The 20038-nt window shown below is 44.6% G+C and overlaps 2 protein-coding genes across 2 annotated transcripts in view; one reads left to right on the top strand and one right to left on the bottom strand.

The window, feature by feature from the left end:
• LOC106591176 (metal transporter CNNM1) overlaps positions 1–4740 on the bottom strand; it is a 21427-nt gene extending 16687 nt beyond the window's left edge. Inside the window, exon 1 of the mRNA XM_045690923.1 lies at positions 2451–4740. Coding sequence (XP_045546879.1) covers positions 2451–3885 — 1435 coding nt within the window. The 5' untranslated portion in view covers positions 3886–4740. The remainder of the gene's footprint in view (positions 1–2450) is intronic.
• A 1809-nt stretch (positions 4741–6549) lies between these two features.
• Positions 6550–18600, top strand: LOC106591168 (4-hydroxy-2-oxoglutarate aldolase, mitochondrial). The gene is made up of 7 exons (XM_045690922.1): positions 6550–6878; positions 7421–7549; positions 8393–8520; positions 11426–11560; positions 12147–12243; positions 15372–15505; positions 17547–18600. Exons 1-7 carry the CDS (start codon positions 6644–6646, stop codon positions 17694–17696), a joined length of 1008 nt encoding a protein of 335 aa, XP_045546878.1. The 5' UTR covers positions 6550–6643; the 3' UTR covers positions 17697–18600.
• Positions 18601–20038: the final 1438 nt, after the last annotated feature.

Below are 20038 nucleotides of genomic sequence, written 5' to 3'. Positions count from 1 at the left end.
AGCCCTAGCACACAGCCCTAACACACACATACACACACGCACACACAAACTCCTTTGTGCATCCACGTCTTCCTTAACCCATAATCTGGTAGAATGCTGACCACCGTTTCATCTCTCAGAGGCTTTTAGGGAGCTGAGTTCAGGGATACTTGGCCTGTGTCCCAAGATGCAACTCAATATTAGGAAGGTGTTCTTAATGTTGTGTTCACTCAATGCAGGGTGCAGACTCACCGCTCCCACACCTAGTGTCTCTAGGCTTTAGCTCAGCTCCCACACCTAGTGTCTCTAGGCTTTAGCTCAGCTCCCACACCTAGTGCCTCTAGGCTTTAGCTCAGCTCCCACACCTAGTGTCTCTAGGCTTTAGCTCAGCTCCCACACCTAGTGTCTCTAGGCTTTAGCTCAGCTCCCACACCTAGTGTCTCTAGGCTTTAGCTCAGCTCCCACACCTAGTGTCTCTAGGCTTTAGCTCAGCTCCCACACCTAGTGTCTCTAGGCTTTAGCTCAGCTCCCACACCTAGTGTCTCTAGGCTTTAGCTCAGCTCCCACACCTAGTGTCTCTAGGCTTTAGCTCAGCTCCCACACCTAGTGTCTCTAGGCTTTAGCTCAGCTCCCACACCTAGTGTCTCTAGGCTTTAGCTCAGCTCCCACACCTAGTGTCTCTAGGCTTTAGCTCAGCTCCCACACCTAGTGCCTCTAGGCTTTAGCTCAGCTCCCACACCTAGTGTCTCTAGGCTTTAGCTCAGCTCCCACACCTAGTGTCTCTAGGCTTTAGCTCAGCTCCCACACCTAGTGCCTCTAGGCTTTAGCTCAGCTCCCACACCTAGTGTCTCTAGGCTTTAGCTCAGCTCCCACACCTAGTGTCTCTAGGCTTTAGCTCAGCTCCCACACCTAGTGTCTCTAGGCTTTAGCTCAGCTCCCACACCTAGTGTCTCTAGGCTTTAGCTCAGCTCCCACACCTAGTGCCTCTAGGCTTTAGCTCAGCTCCCACACCTAGTGTCTCTAGGCTTTAGCTCAGCTCCCACACCTAGTGCCTCTAGGCTTTAGCTCAGCTCCCACACCTAGTGTCTCTAGGCTTTAGCTCAGCTCCCACACCTAGTGTCTCTAGGCTTTAGCTCAGCTCCCACACCTAGTGTCTCTAGGCTTTAGCTCAGCTCCCACACCTAGTGCCTCTAGGCTTTAGCTCAGCTCCCACACCTAGTGTCTCTAGGCTTTAGCTCAGCTCCCACACCTAGTGCCTCTAGGCTTTAGCTCAGGTCCCACACCTGGTGCCTCTGCATTCAACACACACACACACACTGTGGCTGTGTTGAATGCAGCACCAGAGGACAGATGAAGAGGGAGGGAGGGAGGGAGGGAGGGAGGGAGGGAGGGAGGGAGGGAGGGCGAAAGTGTTCTCTGAATATTTCATGTCTTCTCTCTGGGGGGCGGAGCGATGGAGGGGTGGAGGGAGAGAGAGAGGGGAGGGGTGACAGGAAAGGACATTCTAAAGGTAACAGCCTTTTTATGTCTCTCTCTCTGTCTCTCTCTCTGTCTCTCTCTCTGTCTCTCTGTCTCTCTCTCTGTCTCTCTCTGTGTCTCTCTCTGTGTCACCATGACATTCTCATCCCTCTATCTCTCTATCACACTTGTGCTCTCAATTCAATTCAAAACTCTCTCTCTCTTAAACACACACATACACACACACACACACACACACACACACTGTTTTGTTATCTATTCGTCTGTGTGGATTATACTGAGTGCTGATCTAGGATCAGGTCCCTCTTGTCCATGTAATCTAATTCATTATGTAATCTGAACGGAGAAACTGACCCAAGATCAGTTTGAGATGCAGCATCTGAGATGCTTTATGAATTTGGGTTGAGACAGTGTAAACACATACATCTATTGAAGGTGTCCTTCATGTGTTTCTCTAGCACAGCCTCTGCAATGCAACAACATGAGAAACGCTGACACTGCCTTCTTCCCCCATAAACAGACACAGACCACATGGCAACATGGCTACCTGCTATTGGTCAACAGTAGACACACCCACCAAGCCACCTTACCTGCCCATATCATCATAAACTGCCCATTAGGAATAGGCTATATCGTAGTATGTATTCCAGATGGCACTCTATTCCCTTTGTAGTAGACTATCACTGGGATGGGATATCCCTGTTAGTCACACTATGGTACAGCGCCTCTTATGGTCAGACAACAGTTGTTTCCACAGAGAGAATCTCACTGAAGTGACTTTATAAGACGACATTGACACTGGTTGGCCCAACATGTAAACTGTTGTCGTTTATGGAAATGAAATGAACAATAGGAGCTTAAACCAGTGACTCGACCAAGAAGGGAGAGAGAGGGGGAGTAAAACAGAGAGAGAGAGTGAGGGAGGAGACACACAATCATACTATCTTTTCTAGAGTTTCTTGGGTGATCTTACTCCCCCTCCCTCTCCTTACCCTTCTTGAACTCCTCCAGCATGGCATCCAGTTTGGTGTCGTTGAACACACAGTGCATGGGGTGTTTATAGAACTGTGTTATGGTCTTCAGATGGGTACAGTCATCCGGGTCAACGAACGCCAAGTCCTTCACGAACAGAATATCCACAATGTTCGACCGCAAGTTTTCGAACACCGGGATCCGCGTGTAGCCGCTCTGCATAATCTCCGACATGGTGTTGAAGTCCAGCACCGCTTCCGAGGTGAGCATGAAGCAGTCGGTTAGCGGAGTCAGAACATCTTCCACGGTCTTGGTCCGGAGCTCGAGCGCGCCCTGTATGATGTTGAGCTCCTCTTTAACCAGGTCGTGGTACGGGTCGGTCACGCGCAGCATCTCAAGGAGTTTTTCCCGCGTATAAAAGTTACTGATCTCCTGGTGGAGGATGAAGTCTAGGAGTTTACTGATGGGGTAGGAGATGGGGAAGGAGAGAACCATGAGAAGACGGGTTACCCAGATGGTTTTGGACGCAATGGCCAGGCCGTGCCGCGACGCAACAGAGTGTGGCAGGATCTCCCCAATGAAAAAGATCCCAAACGCGCAGATAATGGTGGACAACCAGGTCATCCCCAGGATCTGACACATCCACACTGCGAGCGCCGCGTTGATCAGCGCGTTGCCCAGCAGCAAAGTGCACAGGACGTAGTTACCGTGCCTCCGCACTGACTCGATTTTCCTCGCGTATTTCTGCTCCTTGTCCGTGCCGCTGTTCTGCAGAACCTGGAGCTCCACCGGGTCCAACGCGAGCAGACTGAGGTTCAGGCCACTGAAGAGTGCCGAGAGGGCCAGTAACAGAACCGATACTAACACTTGAAGCCAGAGGTCCGGTTCGGCCCCGCGCTCCACCACGGCGACCCAGAAATCCCGGGTCCGGTAGTGTTCCCATTTGGACCCGTCGAAGGCGCACATAGAATAGTACTTCATCTTCTCTCCCCTGCGCAGGTTCTTAGCCAGTACTTCCACCAACACGGAGTTCTGACTCGAAGCGGACTTGAAAGAGCCCAAGATCTCAATATCCGAGCTCCTGGCGTTTTTATCCATGCACATATTCCGCTTCGGGTGGACCTGCCCCTCTCTCCCCGGCCTCGGCTCCTCGATAAATGCTATCCAGGGAGCAGCGTTGGCTCTGGCCCCAGCGGTCCGGTTGAGCCTCTGTGGGGATGAGGCGTAGTAGACCCGCAGCATGAAGCGGGTTCCCTCCGTGGCTTTCAGCACCCCGTCGTCCACGGACAGCTCTCCCCCGGTCTCCTCCGGACGGAAACCGAGCAGGGCGAGGGACGGGGAGGGGATGAGGCAGAGGGACAGGAGAGAGAGGAACAGCAGCCGGGCTGGGGAGAGCGGTACCCTGGGGAAGAGGGGGGAGGTTCGGGACCGGGCAGCTGCATCTTCCGCAGCCATGATGCAGAGTGAGATTCTCCGCCACACTACAGATGCGAACCGACCGAGTCACGTGGCGGTGGCGCGCTCACACTCCATCTGCCGGTGGTGGGAGGGGGACCAGTTCCTTTACAGCAGCTGCATTTCCCGGTGTTGTTGTTGATGCTGATGATGCTTCTCTACTCTACTACACCATGCAGCTAACGGGGCGGGTGGCTGGCTGGCCGCCTGTAGGCAAGTCATTTTTTTTGGTGGGAGAGAGAATTCACCAGAATGATGTAGTGACGTAATGCAATTTTGCACGAAGATGCCGGCTACAAATGCCAAAAGGCACACGTACTGAGGCACACAAAAATAGAACACGGGAAGTTTCCATTCCAGATTGCTTCCCATCCCCAGTAATTGTCGAGTGGGAAATGTGGGAAATGTAATAAGACTTAATTATCAGATTCCTTATCAAAGTCCCCCCACTCTGTCTAGCTATTCTACTCTCCACACCCAATCTGAATCTGTTTCTGCGCACGGACAAATAGCAGCCTATGCTATTGCCTGCACTGCACCTACTAAAAACATTATTCCAAAGATGTCCATGTTTTTGTGCAGTGGGTTTATAATTACGTAAACAGCATAGTCATCCTACTGGTATGTCTGTCTGTCTCTCTGTTATATTCCCGTAACAACACATTGTGGGCAGACGGAATGGAAACAAAAATTACTGCTAAAGAATGTCGTGGATCGGATGTGGCTTTTATGAAACTATTATCTCTCTCCCTCCCCCCTCTCTCTGTCTCCCACTCTGCATCTCTTCCTCGCTCGCGCTCTGCCTGTTTCTCTCCCAATTCTCTCTTTATCCTACCTATCTCCCTCCTTCGCTTTCTCTCGCTCTCTCGCTCTCTCTCTCTCTCTCTCTCTCTCTCCCCCCCTCTCCCTCTCTGTCTCTCTCCCCTCTCTCTCTCTCTCTCTCTCTCTCTCATACATGAACAAAAGGCTGAGGAGCAGTATATTGTTGTGTAGAGCTGGCCGAGGCACAGCCTGGCTCAGTAAACAGCTCTCCCTGATCAGCGCCAAGGCCGGGACTCCTTCTTTCACCTGTCTGTCAGGCACACAGACCATGCTCAGAATGGTGATTATGCCTCCAGACTACACAAAGGTCCTATATAGAACCAAAAAGGGTTATATCGCTTGCTTCGCGTATGGAACCCCTAAAAGTTCTATAGAGAACCCCAAATAACCCCTTTTTTCTAAGAGCATACCTAGAACCAGTGCCTGGTTTAGTTTGAGGATAATATTAATAATATATATATTTTTAAAGACATTATGCAAAGTAATCTGATGTAAAGCAAAACAATTTTGTGAATTAGGACTATTGAGATTTCAACGTGGATCACTTGTGAGTTGTCTTGTGTGTAGACATAATATCATGATTGGAATATATCGGTTATACTCTCCAGAAGACGGCGCTATTGTACAACATATGATAATATATGTGCTAACAATAATTCATGATAATGTATCCATCTTTACCTATAACTGATTGAAGCCCTGGTCATAGCTGTAGTAATATCACATATTCTATAGATTCATGATCCATTGTCCTCATAATCAATTAAATCACACATGTTCCAAAGAAACGGTATGATTTGCATATGGATATGGATATGCGAGATTTGATCAAAAACATTATCACTCTTATGTTCTAATACCGGTAAGTAGCCTACTTTCTGAGGTTTGTTTTTGTAAACATCAAAAATAGTAACTATATTTTATAACTGTCTTGCTCTTTATTGGTGGTCCCTGCATGGCGTGGGCGGATCTTCACCGAAACGAAAGATTATGGATATACTGACAAGATACTTGTCTCTCCGACCTGACAATGTTAGTCGCTGTCTATCCCCCGCCTTTCTTTAGATTAGTGGATGGATACATCTCATTATTTTAATACTATTTTGAATATTTGATGAGGGTTGTTGACGTCAACCGCTGTGCTCAATGGAGAGACTCTATTCCACTTGCCTCATAACATGAATATGCATAGCCATCTCGAGACAACTGCGATATAAAGTGCTTTTTCTCTAAATTACGGTGATGGCACGTGTGCTACTTATATCAGCACACTCTGACAACCTAACTATTCCAAAATGTCTATTCAATCAAATAAACCTCACGTAGCACACGTGAGGTTAATAAGCCATTCATTGTTTGTTGTTGACCAAATTCGACACTCATTGACCGCCAAACAAAAACTCCTTGCTTGGTGTGCGAAAAAACTTAACCTGCTGGAGGGAGACCGATTTTCCGCCGAGTTGGGCCTCTCTTTACCTCTTCCTCTCTGCCAAAACTGAAGCAAGCCTGTGCTGCTGCCTAACCAGCTTGAAAGTTGCCTAGGTCCTACACCCCACTGAAATGCAAATATTTTATTCACCGGTATGTCTAATGTGCAAATGAGAATGTCCTAATAGTGATATTGAACTGAAAGTGTATAGAGATCGGCCACTTTGGAGAGTTTAGGCCTATATTCTTGGGAGCGCACAACTCGACCTGTAGCGCATAGAATAAACATGGGTAACGTACTGCATTACTAGACTCGTTGAGGAAGGCCACCTGATTTCCAAAGCTGGGAAAATGTCAAACCCCCTTAACTTTTTGTCAATATTTAGAGAGCGTCGTTGCATATTAACTGGGCTGACATAGTCTGTGCAACCATCTGTTGGTGTCGGCCACCGTACTTTGTCAACGCACCCGCTTCTGTAGCCAAAATACAGCGGTTCCATTTTACACAATGTTCGGTGTCAAAACTCTCCGAACTGTCGGTCCAGCAGTGTGTAGATGTGGTGCCTCTGTGCTGTGGAAGCCAACTAGGACCCAGAGCCGAACCCAAAGCGCTGCGGCTGGACAGAGAGTGGGCATCGGGGGGATCTACCCGCCCATAGCCACACCGTTCACTCAGAAAGAGGACGTGGACTATCAGAAACTGGATGAAAACCTGCAGAAGTATGCAAAGATTCCTTTCAAAGGTAATTACAATTTACAAAGTATTTTCTGCAATGACTGACGGGTTTATCCTGGTTCAAGTTTTTATACTGTCGTCTTTGCAAATCGAAATGAATTATGAAAATGAAGACAACATGATCTGAGGATCATACATCTAATTATTTTGTATGCGTATTAGTCCATGTAGTCTAAAGATCTTGCGTTTCCCGATGAAAGTGTCCTAACAGTAGCCTATAGCCTAATTGTGACAATTAATACTGTATATTGCGTTGAGGAGGTCGTGTCGGTGGCCTCGTGTTTGTCATATAGACAGACTGTCAGCCAGTTCATTTGGTTAGGGGCCAGGCCCAGGGCCAAGGTCCGACTCAGGCGCAGAGGTGCACGTTTGCAGGCAAGGTACAATAGATTGATACAGTCCCCAGCGGAGGGTGTTTGGTGCCCTCTGGCAGATTCCCACGGTCAGTCGCGTTTTCCTGTATACTGACGTTTCAGGGCTAGGCGCTGATCTTTCACGACTTGATTGGTGCAAACATGATGATGATGATGAAGATGTTCTGTGTTCCAGGTCTGGTGGTGCAGGGCTCTAATGGAGAGTACCCCTACCTGACGGATGAGGAGAGGGTAGAGGTGGTGAGAAGGGTCAGACTGGCACTGCCCACAGACAAACTGGTCATGGCAGGATCCGGATGTGAATGTAAGGCCCTGTGTGAGTCTGTGTGACAGAGAAGGAGACCATTTGACTCTCATTAATGTAACTGACCGATGACCACATATAGGAACCATATGAAAAATGGCTACTGAATTTTACAGCAAAAATGTGTTCATGTGTGAATACTGTGATTTTGACTATTTCAGGAGACACTTTACCTCTCAGCCCAGCTATAGAGTTTTAATATCATGTGGTTTTATTGGCTGATAATGGTTGTCCAATAAACCCAATAACACAATATTTTATTGGGCTGTATGGTCATTGCTACCACATCATGCCCCTGTAATGCCCCAGTGTTAATGACTGAAAAGGATGGCCACTTTCCTATATTGTATAGGTTACAACATGACATTAACATGGTGCACTTAGCCTACATAGAGATGTTATAACACAGTACATAGCCAGTAATATAACATTTGAAATGTCTTATGTTCTTTTAAAACTTTTCGAGCATAATGTTTCCCTCGTTTATTTCCCTTTTGTTTATTGTCTACTTCACTTGCTTTGGCAATGTAATTATATGTTTCCCATGCCAATGAAGCCCTTTAATGGAATTGAATAGTGTTGTAAACATGGATCTGAATAAATCTCTTTCTCTCTCCTTTTCTTTTTCTCCCTTGTCTTTCTCTCCCATCTCTCTCCCTCTTTATCTTTTCTTCTCCTTTCTGTCCCTCACTCCTTCTAATCCCTCCCTCCCTCCCTCCCTCTCTATCTCTTTCTCTCTCTCTCTGTCTCCCCCCTTATCTCTCCTCTCTAACCTTTCCCTCACCCCGATCTCCCTCTCCCCCTCGCTTTCTCCCCCTCTCCCCTGTCCCCCCTTCCCCTCAGCCACCAAAGCTACGGTAGTGATGACAGAGAGGATGGCGGGGGCGGGGGCAGACCTGGTTCTCGTGGTAACGCCATGCTTCTACAAGGGCATGATGGACAGCAGGGCGCTTGTTCACCACTTCACACAGGTCAGCTGATTTTCTACTACTTTTTCTACTACTTCTACAACTACTTCCTCTACTTCTATTACTTCTACTTCTATTACTTCTACTACTTCTACTTCTACTACTACTTCTACTACTACTACTACTACTTCTACTTCTATTACTACTTCTACTTCTACTACTTCTACTACTTCTACTTCTACTTCTATTACTTCTACTACTACTTCTACTACTACTTCTACTACTTCTACTTCTTCTACTACTTCTACTACTTCTACTACTACTACTTGTTCTACTACTTCTACTACTTCTTCTACTACTTCTACTACTACTTCTTCTACTACTTCTACTACTTCTACTACTACTACTTCTTCTACTACTTCTACTACTTCTACTTCTTCTACTTCTACTACTACTTCTACTTTTACTACTACTTTACTACTTCTACTACTACTTCTACTACTACTTCTTCTACTACTACTTCCTCTACTTCTACTACTTCTACTACTACTTCCTCTACTTTTACTACTTCTACTACTACTACCACTACTTCTACTACTTCTACTACTTCTTCTACTACTTCTACTACTACTTCCTCTACTTCTACTACTACTTCTACTACTTCTTCTACTACTACTTTTACTACTTCTACTACTACTTCCTCTACTTCTACTACTTCTACTACTACTTCCTCTACTTCTACTACTTCTACTACTACTTCCTCTACTTCTACTACTTCTACTACTACTTCCTCTACTTCTACTACTTCTACTACTTCCACTACTACTTCCTCTACTTCTACTACTTCTACTACTTCACCTACTATTACTTCTACTACTTCTTCTTCTCGTCTTCTTATTCTTCTTCACACAGAACAGCTGTCCTCTCTATTAGAGGTCGACCGATTAATAGGCATGGCCGATTAATTAGGGCCGATTTCAAGTTTTCATAACAACTGGTATATGTCATTTTTGGATGCCGATTATGGCCGATTACATTGCATTCCACGAGGAAACTGTGTGGCAGGCTGACCAGCTGTTACGTGAGTGCAGCAAGGAGCCAAGGTAAGTTGCTAGCTAGCATTAAACTTATCTTATAAAAAACACTCAATCTTCACTTAATCACTAGTTAACTACAGATGGTTGATGATATTACTAGGTTAACTAGCTTGTCCTGCGTTGCATATAATCAATGCGGTGCCTGTTAATTTATCATCGAATCACAAACGGGTGATGAATTAACAAAAGCGCATTCGCGAAAAAAAGCACAATCATTGCACGAATGTACCTAACCATAAACATCAATGCCTTTGTGTCACTTCTCTTGCGTTCATTGCACGTAGAGTTAGGGTATATGCAACAGGTTGGGCCGCCTGGCAAGTCCTCAACTGGCAGCTTCATTAAAAGGTACCCACAAAACACCAGTCTCAATGTCAACAGTGAAGAGGTGACTCTGGGATGCTGGCCTTCTAGGCAGAGTTGTAAAGAAAAAGCCATATCTCAGACTGGCCAAATAAAATAAAAGATTAAGATGGGCTAAAGAACATAGACACTGGACAGAGGAACTCTGCCTAGAAAGCCAGCATCCCGGAGTCGCCTCTTCACTGTTGACTTTGAGACTGGTGTTTTGCGGGTTCTTTTTAATGAAGCTGCCAGTTGAAGACTTGTGAGGCGTCTGTTTCTCAAACTAGACACTCTAATGTACTTGTCCTCTTGCTCAGTTGTGCACAGTTGTGCCTCCCACTCCTCTTTCTATTCTGGTTAGAGCCAGTTTGCTCTGTTCTGTGAAGGGAGTAGTACACAACGTTGTACGAGATCTTCAGTTTCTTGGGAATTTCTCACATGGAATAGCCATCATTTCTCAGAACAAGAATATACTGAAGAGTTTCCGAAGAAAGTTTTTCGTTTCTGGCCATTTTGAGCCTGTAATCAAACCCACAAATGCTGATGCTCCAGATACTCAACTAGTCTAAAGAAGGCCATTTTTATTGCTTCTTTAATCAGGACAACAGTTTTCAGCTGTGCTAACATAATTGCAAAAGGGTTTTCTAATGATCAATTAGCCTTTTAAAATGATAAACTTGGATTAGCTAACACAACGTGCCACTGGAACACAGGACTGATGGTTGCTGATAATGGGCCTCTGTACGCCTATGTAGATATTCCATAAAAAAATCAGCCGTTTCCAGCTACAATAGTCATTTACAACATTAACAATGTCTATTTCTGATCAATTTGATGTTATTTTAATGGACAGAAAATGTGCTTTTCTTTTAAAAACAAGGACACTTCCAAGTGACCCCAAACTTTTGAACGGTAGTGTATATCATATGTCTTAATATTGTAATGAAACAGCAGGGAACAGGTCTCAAACCCTCAACCTTCTAGCCCGAAGTCCAGCTTTCTATCGACTGTGCTGCAAAAGCATGCTCCAGTGGCAGTCAATATCCGCGCTTATAAACCCAGGGTCATTACAAAATATACCATATGTCTTAATCTATACAATATATCTTAATATATACCATATGTCTTAATCTATACAATATATCTTAATATATACCACATGTCTTAATATATACCATATGTCTTAATATATACCATATGTCTTAATATATACAATATATCTTAATATATACCACATGTCTTAATATATACCACATGTCTTAATATATACCACATGTCTTAATATATACCATATGTCTTAATATATACCATATGTCTTAATATATACCATATGTCTTAATATATACCACATGTCATAATATATACCACATGTCATAATATATATGTCATAGTTCTGTTCTGTTCTGAACCCATGCAGTCTGGACCATAGAAATAGAATGCAATAGATACATAATTATTCTGATTCTATGGCCTGGACCGGGGGGTTGTGTTTGGTCCCGGTGTTGTCTCTCTGTCTCCCCCTGTAGGTGGCAGACAGTAGTCCAGTACCAGTAGTTCTGTACAATGTCCCGGCTAACACAGGTCTGGACCTTCCTGTTGATGCTGTGGTGAGACTGGCCCAACACCCTAACATACTGGGACTCAAGGACAGCGGAGGAGACGTGAGTCCTCACACACACACACACACACACACAATCTATTTATTTGATTGATGGATCAGTTACCGACCGTGCTGTCTTGTTTCAAGTGATTTGACTGACTGATGGTTGCTAAAAAGGTTTTCAGGTTTTCCCTGTGGGTTTTCCCACTGTGTGTGTGTGTGTGTTTTATGTATCCTTTGAACATCACAGCATTTCAAGTTTATTTGGAAACGGTGGTTCATGTCTTGACTGACAAGAGAATAATAGGGAGGGATGAATATTGCATGGAAAACTCCCTTCATCTCCTCTTTTGAAGTATCTCTTCTCACCTGTCAAAACTCTCGTTCCATTCTCTCTTTCTCTCTGTTTACTTTTCAGTCGTTATTTAGTGATGAGAGTTGTTTGGTACTACTGGCCTACTGCTCCTCCTGACAACAGTCCTCATCCTGACAGCAGGGAGGGGTGATGGGGAGAACATGCTGTCGGCATCCCAAATGCCACCCTATTCCCTATAAAGTGCACTACAGTTGATCAGGGCCTATAGGGACGCATACCACTGTTTTTCTCTCCTTTTACATCCCTGGGTTTTTCTCCTGTCGTTCCTCAGATCACCAGGATCGCTCTGATCGTTCACAAAACGAAGCCGCAGGATTTTCAGGTTCTGGCGGGTTCCGCTGGGTTCCTCATGGCGGCGTATTCCGTGGGTAAGAACTTAGAACCTAGCACACAGACCCTATAGCTTAGAATCTAGAACCTACAACATAGAATGTAGAGTTTAAGAACCACAAACGTAGAACCTAGAACTTGGAACTGACATTGACCATCTCAATTCCCTCTCTGGTAATCACTTAGCGTTATATCACAGGGTGTAGGGTACCAAACAGCACTTCTCTCCTATGCTAGCTAGTACCACCCAACTTTGTACTGCAGACATGTATGAATATGTGAAAACCTTAGGGGATAGAGAGAATAGAGCTATATAGAGTATGAACCTCCGACTAATGAGTCGTTCTCTCTGTCAGATTATACTGTCTCTGTATCTGTATCTGTCCTACAGAGCTGTCTCTCTCTCTCTCTCTCTCTCTCTCTCTCTCTCTCTCTCTCTCTCTCTCTCTCAGCTCACATTTACACAGGTGAAATGTGATAATAATCTGATTGGGTGTATGCTGCAGTAATATAGATTATTTTATTTAACTAGGCAAGTCAGTTAAGAACACGTTCTTATTTACAATGACGGCCTACCAATAGGCAAAAGGCCACCTGCGGTCACGAGGGCTGGGATTTAAAAATAAAAAATTAATTAAATAAAAATATAGGACAAAACACACATCACGACAAGAGAGACAACACAACACTACATAAAGAGAGACCTAAAACGACAACATAGCATGACAACACAGCATGGTAGCAACACAACATGACGACAACATAGCATGGCAGCAACACATGACAACACAGCATGGTAGCAACACAACATGACGACAACACAGCATGGTAGCAACACAACATGGCTGCAGCACACATGGTAGCAGCACAAAACGGGGTACAAACATTATTGGGCACAGACAACAGCACAAAGGGCAAGAAGGTAGAGACAACAATACGTCACGCAAAGCAGCCACAACTGTCAGTAAGAGTGTCCATGATTGAGTCTTTGAATGACGAGATGGATATAAAACTGTCCAGTTTGAGAGTTTGTTGCAGCTCGTTCCAGTCACTAGCTGCAGCGAACTGAAAAGAGAGCGACCCAGGGATGTGTGTGCTTTGGGGACCTTTAACAGAATGTGACTGGCAGAACGGGTGTTTGTATGGGGAGGATGAGGGCAGCAGTAGATATCTCAGATAGGGGGGAGTGAGGCCTAAGAGGGTTTTATAAATAAGCATCAACCAGTGGGTCTTGCGACAGGTATACAGAGATGACTAGTTTACAGCGGAGTAGAGACTGCAGTGATGTGTCCTATAAGGAGCAGTAATATAGTACAGAGTGCAGTGTAGTGATGTGTCCTATAAGGAGCAGTAATATAGTACAGAGTGTAGTGATGTGTCCTATAAGGAGCAGTAATATAGTACAGAGTGCAGTGATGTGTCCTATAAGGAGCAGTAATATAGTACAGAGTGCAGTGATGTGATGTGTCCTATAAGGAGCAGTAATATAGTACAGAGTGTAGTGATGTGTCCTATAAGGAGCAGTAATATAGTACAGAGTGTAGTGATGTGTCCTATAAGGAGCAGTAATATAGTACAGAGTGTAGTGATGTGTCCTATAAGGAGCAGTAATATAGTACAGAGTGTAGTGATGTGTCCTATGAGGAGCAGTAATATAGTACAGAGTGTAGTGATGTGTCCTATAAGGAGCAGTAATATAGTACAGAGTGTAGTGACGTGTCCTATAAGGAGCAGTAATATAGTACAGAGTGCAGTGATGTGTCCTATAAGGAGCAGTAATATAGTACAGAGTGTAGTGATGTGTCCTATAAGGAGCAGTAATATAGTACAGAGTGTAGTGATGTGTCCTATAAGGAGCAGTAATATAGTACAGTGTAGTGATGTGTCCTATAAGGAGCAGTAATATAGTACAGAGTGTAGTGATGTGTCCTATAAGGAGCAGTAATATAGTACAGAGTGTAGTGATGTGTCCTATAAGGAGCAGTAATATAGTACAGAGTGTAGTGATGTGTCCTATAAGGAGCAGTAATATAGTACAGAGTGTAGTGATGTGACCTATAAGGAGCAGTAATATAGTACAGAGTGTAGTGATGTGTCCTATAAGGAGCAGTAATATAGTACAGAGTGCAGTGATGTGTCCTATAAGGAGCAGTAATATAGTACAGAGTGTAGTGATGTGTCCTATAAGGAGCAGTAATATAGTACAGAGTGTAGTGATGTGTCCTATAAGGAGCAGTAATATAGTACAGTATAGTGATGTGTCCTATAAGGAGCAGTAATATAGTACAGAGTGTAGTGATGTGTCCTATAAGGAGCAGTAATATAGTACAGAGTGCAGTGATGTGTCCTATAAGGAGCAGTAATATAGTACAGAGTGCAGTGATGTGTCCTATAAGGAGCAGTAATATAGTACAGAGTGTAGGTGATGTGTCCTATAAGGAGCAGTAATATAGTACAGAGTGCAGTGATGTGTCCTATAAGGAGCAGTAATATAGTACAGTGTAGTGATGTGTCCTATAAGGAGCAGTAATATAGTACAGAGTGTAGTGATGTGACCTATAGGGAGCAGTAATATAGTACAGAGTGTAGTGATGTGACCTATAGGGAGCAGTAATATAGTACAGTGTGTAGTGATGTGACCTATAGGGAGCAGTAATATAGTACAGAGTGTAGTGATGTGACCTATAGGGAGCAGTAATATAGTACAGTGTAGTGATGTGTCCTATAAGGAGCAGTAATATAGATGATCTGCAGAGAGGAGGAGTACAGGATGACTAATATCATGTGACTGGGATTTGGTGGGTGTGTCTGTACTGTGTGTCTGTACTGTCTGTGTACAGTACGTGTGTGTGTGTGTGTGTGTGATGTTGAGATCCACAGCTCCTTCATCTACCTCAAGATGCTGAAGGAAGGGGTGTGTCATATGGCTGTCAATCAAAATGCATATTTGAGGAAATCATATGGGATGTCAGTCACACACACGCGCACGGGCCCAGGGCCCATCTGCCAATCATTACAGTTAGATATGCTTCCATAAGCTGTCAGTCAAATAGTAGGAATATGAAGGAGCAGGTCACGTGTGAGTGTTAAAGCTGTGTTTCAGATCAATAATACTGACAAGTAGTCCCTTTAAAAGTGTGTGTGTGTGTGTGTGTGGGTGTTGCAGGTTGTGTGGGCGGTGTGTGTGCGCTTGCCAACGTGCTGGGTCGTGAGGTGTGTGAGCTGGAGCAGCTGTGTGTGTCGGGACGGTGGGAAGAAGCCAGTGCTCTGCAGCAGCGCCTCATAGAGCCCAACACTGCTGTAAGTCAAGCTACATAAACCCTATGTAACCCTACATAAGAGTTGACATTGTGACTTCATGACAGCTCCAGAGCTCTAAGTAGCATAAGAGTGACATAGAGATGGCAAAGACATAGAGCTCAACACTACTGTGAGTGAAGCTTCATATCCCTACATACAGTGCATTCAGAAAGTATTTAGACCTCTTGACATTTTCCACATTTAGTTATGTGATGGATTACATGTAATGTTTTCCTCATCAATCTTTATACAATACCCCATAATGACAAAGAAACAAAAACAGGTTTTTAGAAATGTTTGCAAATTTGTTGGAAATAAAAAAACAGAAATACCTTATTTACATAAATATTCAGACCCTTTGCTATGAGACTTGAAATTGAGCTCAGCTGCATCCTGTTTCCATTCATCATCTTTGAGATGTTTCTACAACTTGATTGGACTCCACCTGTGGTAAATTCAATTGATTGGATATGATTTGGAAAGGCACACACCTGTCTATATAAGGTCCCACAGTTGACAGTGCATGTCAGAGCACAAACCAAGCCATGTGGTTGAAGGAATTGTCCGTAGAGCTCCGAGACGGGATTGTGTCGAGGCACCGATCTAGGGAAGGGTAACAAAACATTTCTGCAGCATTGAAGGTCCCCAAGAACACAGAGGCCTCCATCATTCTTAAATGGAAGAAGTTTGGAACCACTTAAGATTCTTCCTTGAGCTGGCCTTCCAGCCAAACTGAGCAATCGGGGGAGAAGAGCCTTGGTCTGCCTTGGTCTGACAGAGCTCCAGAGTTTCTCTGTGGAGATGGAAGAACCTTCCAGAAGGACAACCATCTCTGCAGCACTACAACCATCAGGCCTTTATAGTAGTAGCCAGACAGAAGCCACTCCTCAGTAAAAGGCACATGACAGCCTGCTTGGAGTTTGCCAAAGGGCACCAAAAGGACTCTGACCATGAGAAACAAGATTCTCTGGTCTGATGAAACCAAGATTGAACTCTTTGGCATGAATGCCAAGTGTCACGTCTGGAGGAAACCTGGCACCATCCCTACGGTGAAGCATGGTGGTGGCAGGATCATGCTGTGGGGATGTTTTTCAGAGGCAGGGGCTGGGAAACTAGTCAGGATCGAGGGAAAGATGAAAACCTGCTCCAGAGTGCTCAGGACTTCAGACAAGGGCAACGGTTCACCTTCCAAAAGAACAACGACCCTAAGCAGACAGCCAAGACAACACAGGAGTGGCTTTAGGACAAGTCTCTGAATGTCCTTGAGTGGCCGGGCCAGAGCCCGGACTTGAACCCAATGAAACATCTCTGGAGAGACCTGAAAATAGCTGTGCAGTGACGCTCCCCATCCAACCTGACAGAACTTGGGAGGATCTGCAGAGAAGAATGAGAGAAACTCCCCAAATACAGGTGTGCCAAGCTTGTACCGTCATACCCAAGAAGACTCGAGGCTGTAATCGCTGCCAAAGGTGCTTCAACAAAGTACTGAGTAAAGGGTCTGAATACTTATGCAAGTGTGACATTTCATTATTTATTTTTTATACATTTGCATACATTTCTAAAAAAAAACGTTTTGCTTTATCATTATGGGGTGTTGTGTGTAGATGGATGAAAAAAACAAATGTCATCAATTTTAGAATAAGGCTGTAACGTAACAAAATGTGTGAAAAGTCAAGGGTTCTGAATACTTTCCGAATGCACTGTAGCTATATGTGACATTGAGCCAAACACTGCTGTAAGTCAAGCTACATAGTCCTACATGAAAGTGACATAACAGTGACATAGCCCTACATAGGAGTGACATAGAGTCCAGCACAGCTTTGAGTGAACCTACATAGCCCTAAATAACCCTGCATAATTTTGTCACAGAGCTGTGAGTCAAGCTACATTACCCTTCAATGGGGGACTTGACAGGTACGATAGCGTCAGAACACAAAGCTACATTACCCTACAACCAGTAAATGTGACATAAGAACAGGGTTAAGTTCTTGGCATAACATCACCCCCCCACCACATCCACTCCTCTCTTTGTTGTTATTAGGTGACCAGGAAGTTTGGCGTTCCCGCTCTCAAGCAGGCGATGGAGTGGTTTGGTTACCACGGTGGCACCTGTCGCTCTCCTCTTCAACCGCTCTCAGAGGCCGAATCACAGCAGCTCAGACTGGACTTCTCCACCAATGGCTGGCTCTGAAGGGGACAGGGGGCGGGACTGAGTAGAAGACAAGGGACTGGGCCTGCTCCAGGTTGAAGTTGGCATCATAGAATAGAATGCGTAGAACATTATGGCTTCATTGACTTGAATGTGTATTACCTTTCTACTCATTCTTATTATATGGTTGGCTCTAACCACAGATCTAGGATCAGGTGACTACACCCAGTCCTAACCTTAACCATTAGGGAGTTGAGAAAATATGTGACCCTGTATCAGTTGTTAGGGGCAACATCAACCTACTGTGACTGTTTCATACATGCATAGCTTCCTTCCCTTCCTGGCCTTAAATCTAAGAGGACTTGATAGTTGAAAGCAATAACCAATCCAGTCCTTTCACCTATCAGTGGTCATGCTGCCTTGCTATATTCTTGGGACAGACCTCTCCTCAACAAACCTTTCATCTCAATGGGATCACCTGTACAAATAAAATACAGAAATAAACAGACAAATAAAAAGAAACAGATTGTTGTAAAGAAGGGAAAATACTGTGGCTCAATGTGATGAGACTTCCTCTGTTCCTGTTTGTCTAAAGTGTCCAAGGTTGCTCGAGCTATGTGAGGAGATATGTCAACGTAGGACTGTAGGACTACCCCAAGGCCTCCTGTAATGGCCATAGGGGGTTTGATTATGTCCCATATCACACCCTATTCACTACATAGTGCACTGCTGTTGACCAGAGCCCTATGGGTCCTGGTTAAAAGTAGTGCACTGTATAGGGAATGGGTTGCCATTTTTGGACGCACCCTTTGACATGAATTAAATACAGCAGGAAATAAAAAGAAATGTCAGGAATAAGAGTTTGTTTATATGCTCTAAGGATGTTTTTCAATCTGTTTCTTCCAGATAGAGAGAGAAATAAAGAGAAAGACAACCTACCCAGCAACCGTCACTTTGTCCTGCTATTTCTGTTTAAACAAGATGAGCTCCTTCCATTCTATAGGCAACCTAGATCTATAGGTAACATTCCACAGAGCCAGGTGTAATGTCCTGCACTAACCTAGATCTATAGGTAACATTCCACAGAGCCAGGTGTAATGTCCTGCACTAACCTAGATCTATAGGTAACATTCCACAGAGCCAGGTGTAATGTCCTGCACTAACCTAGATCTATAGGTAACATTCCACAGAGCCAGGTGTAATGTCCTGCACTAACCTAGATCTATAGGTAACATTCCACAGAGCCAGGTGTAATGTCCTGCACTAACCTAGATCTATAGGTAACATTCCACAGAGCCAGGTGTAATGTCCTGCACTAACCTAGATCTATAGGTAACATTCCACAGAGCCAGGTGTAATGTCCTGCACTAACCTAGATCTATAGGTAACATTCCACAGAGCCAGGTGTAATGTCCTGCACTAACCTAGATCTATAGGTAACATTCCACAGAGCCAGGTGTAATGTCCTGCACTAACCTAGATCTATAGGTAACATTCCACAGAGCCAGGTGTAATGTCCTGCACTAACCTAGATCTATAGGTAACATTCCACAGAGCCAGGTGTAATGTCCTGCACTAACCTAGATCTATAGGTAACATTCCACAGAGCCAGGTGTAATGTCCTGCACTAACCTAGATCTATAGGTAACATTCCACAGAGCCAGGTGTAATGTCCTGCACTAACCTAGATCTATAGGTAACATTCCACAGAGCCAGGTGTCATGTCCTGCACTAACCTAGATCTATAGGTAACATTCCACAGAGCCAGGTGTAATGTCCTGCACTAACCTAGATCTATAGGTAACATTCCACAGAGCCAGGTGTAATGTCCTGCACTAACCTAGATCTATAGGTAACATTCCACAGAGCCAGGTGTAATGTCCTGCACTAACCTAGATCTATAGGTAACATTCCACAGAGCCAGGTGTAATGTCCTGCACTAACCTAGATCTATAGGTAACATTCCACAGAGCCAGGTGTAATGTCCTGCACTAACCTAGATCTATAGGTAACATTCCACAGAGCCAGGTGTAATGTCCTGCACTAACCTAGATCTATAGGTAACATTCCACAGAGCCAGGTGTAATGTCCTGCACTAACCTAGATCTATAGGTAACATTCCACAGAGCCAGGTGTAATGTCCTGCACTAACCTAGATCTATAGGTAACATTCCACAGAGCCAGGTGTAATGTCCTGCACTAACCTAGATCTATAGGTAACATTCCACAGAGCCAGGTGTAATGTCCTGCACTAACCTAGATCTATAGGTAACATTCCACAGAGCCAGGTGTAATGTCCTGCACTAACCTAGATCTATAGGTAACATTCCACAGAGCCAGGTGTAATGTCCTGCACTAACCTAGATCTATAGGTAACATTCCAC

This window comes from Salmo salar, chromosome ssa12, assembly GCF_905237065.1.
Source record: "Salmo salar chromosome ssa12, Ssal_v3.1, whole genome shotgun sequence".
In the NCBI taxonomy this organism is placed as follows: Eukaryota; Metazoa; Chordata; class Actinopteri; order Salmoniformes; family Salmonidae; genus Salmo; species Salmo salar.
Note: the sequence above shows the minus strand (reverse complement) of the source record. Positions and strands in the feature narration are given on the sequence as shown.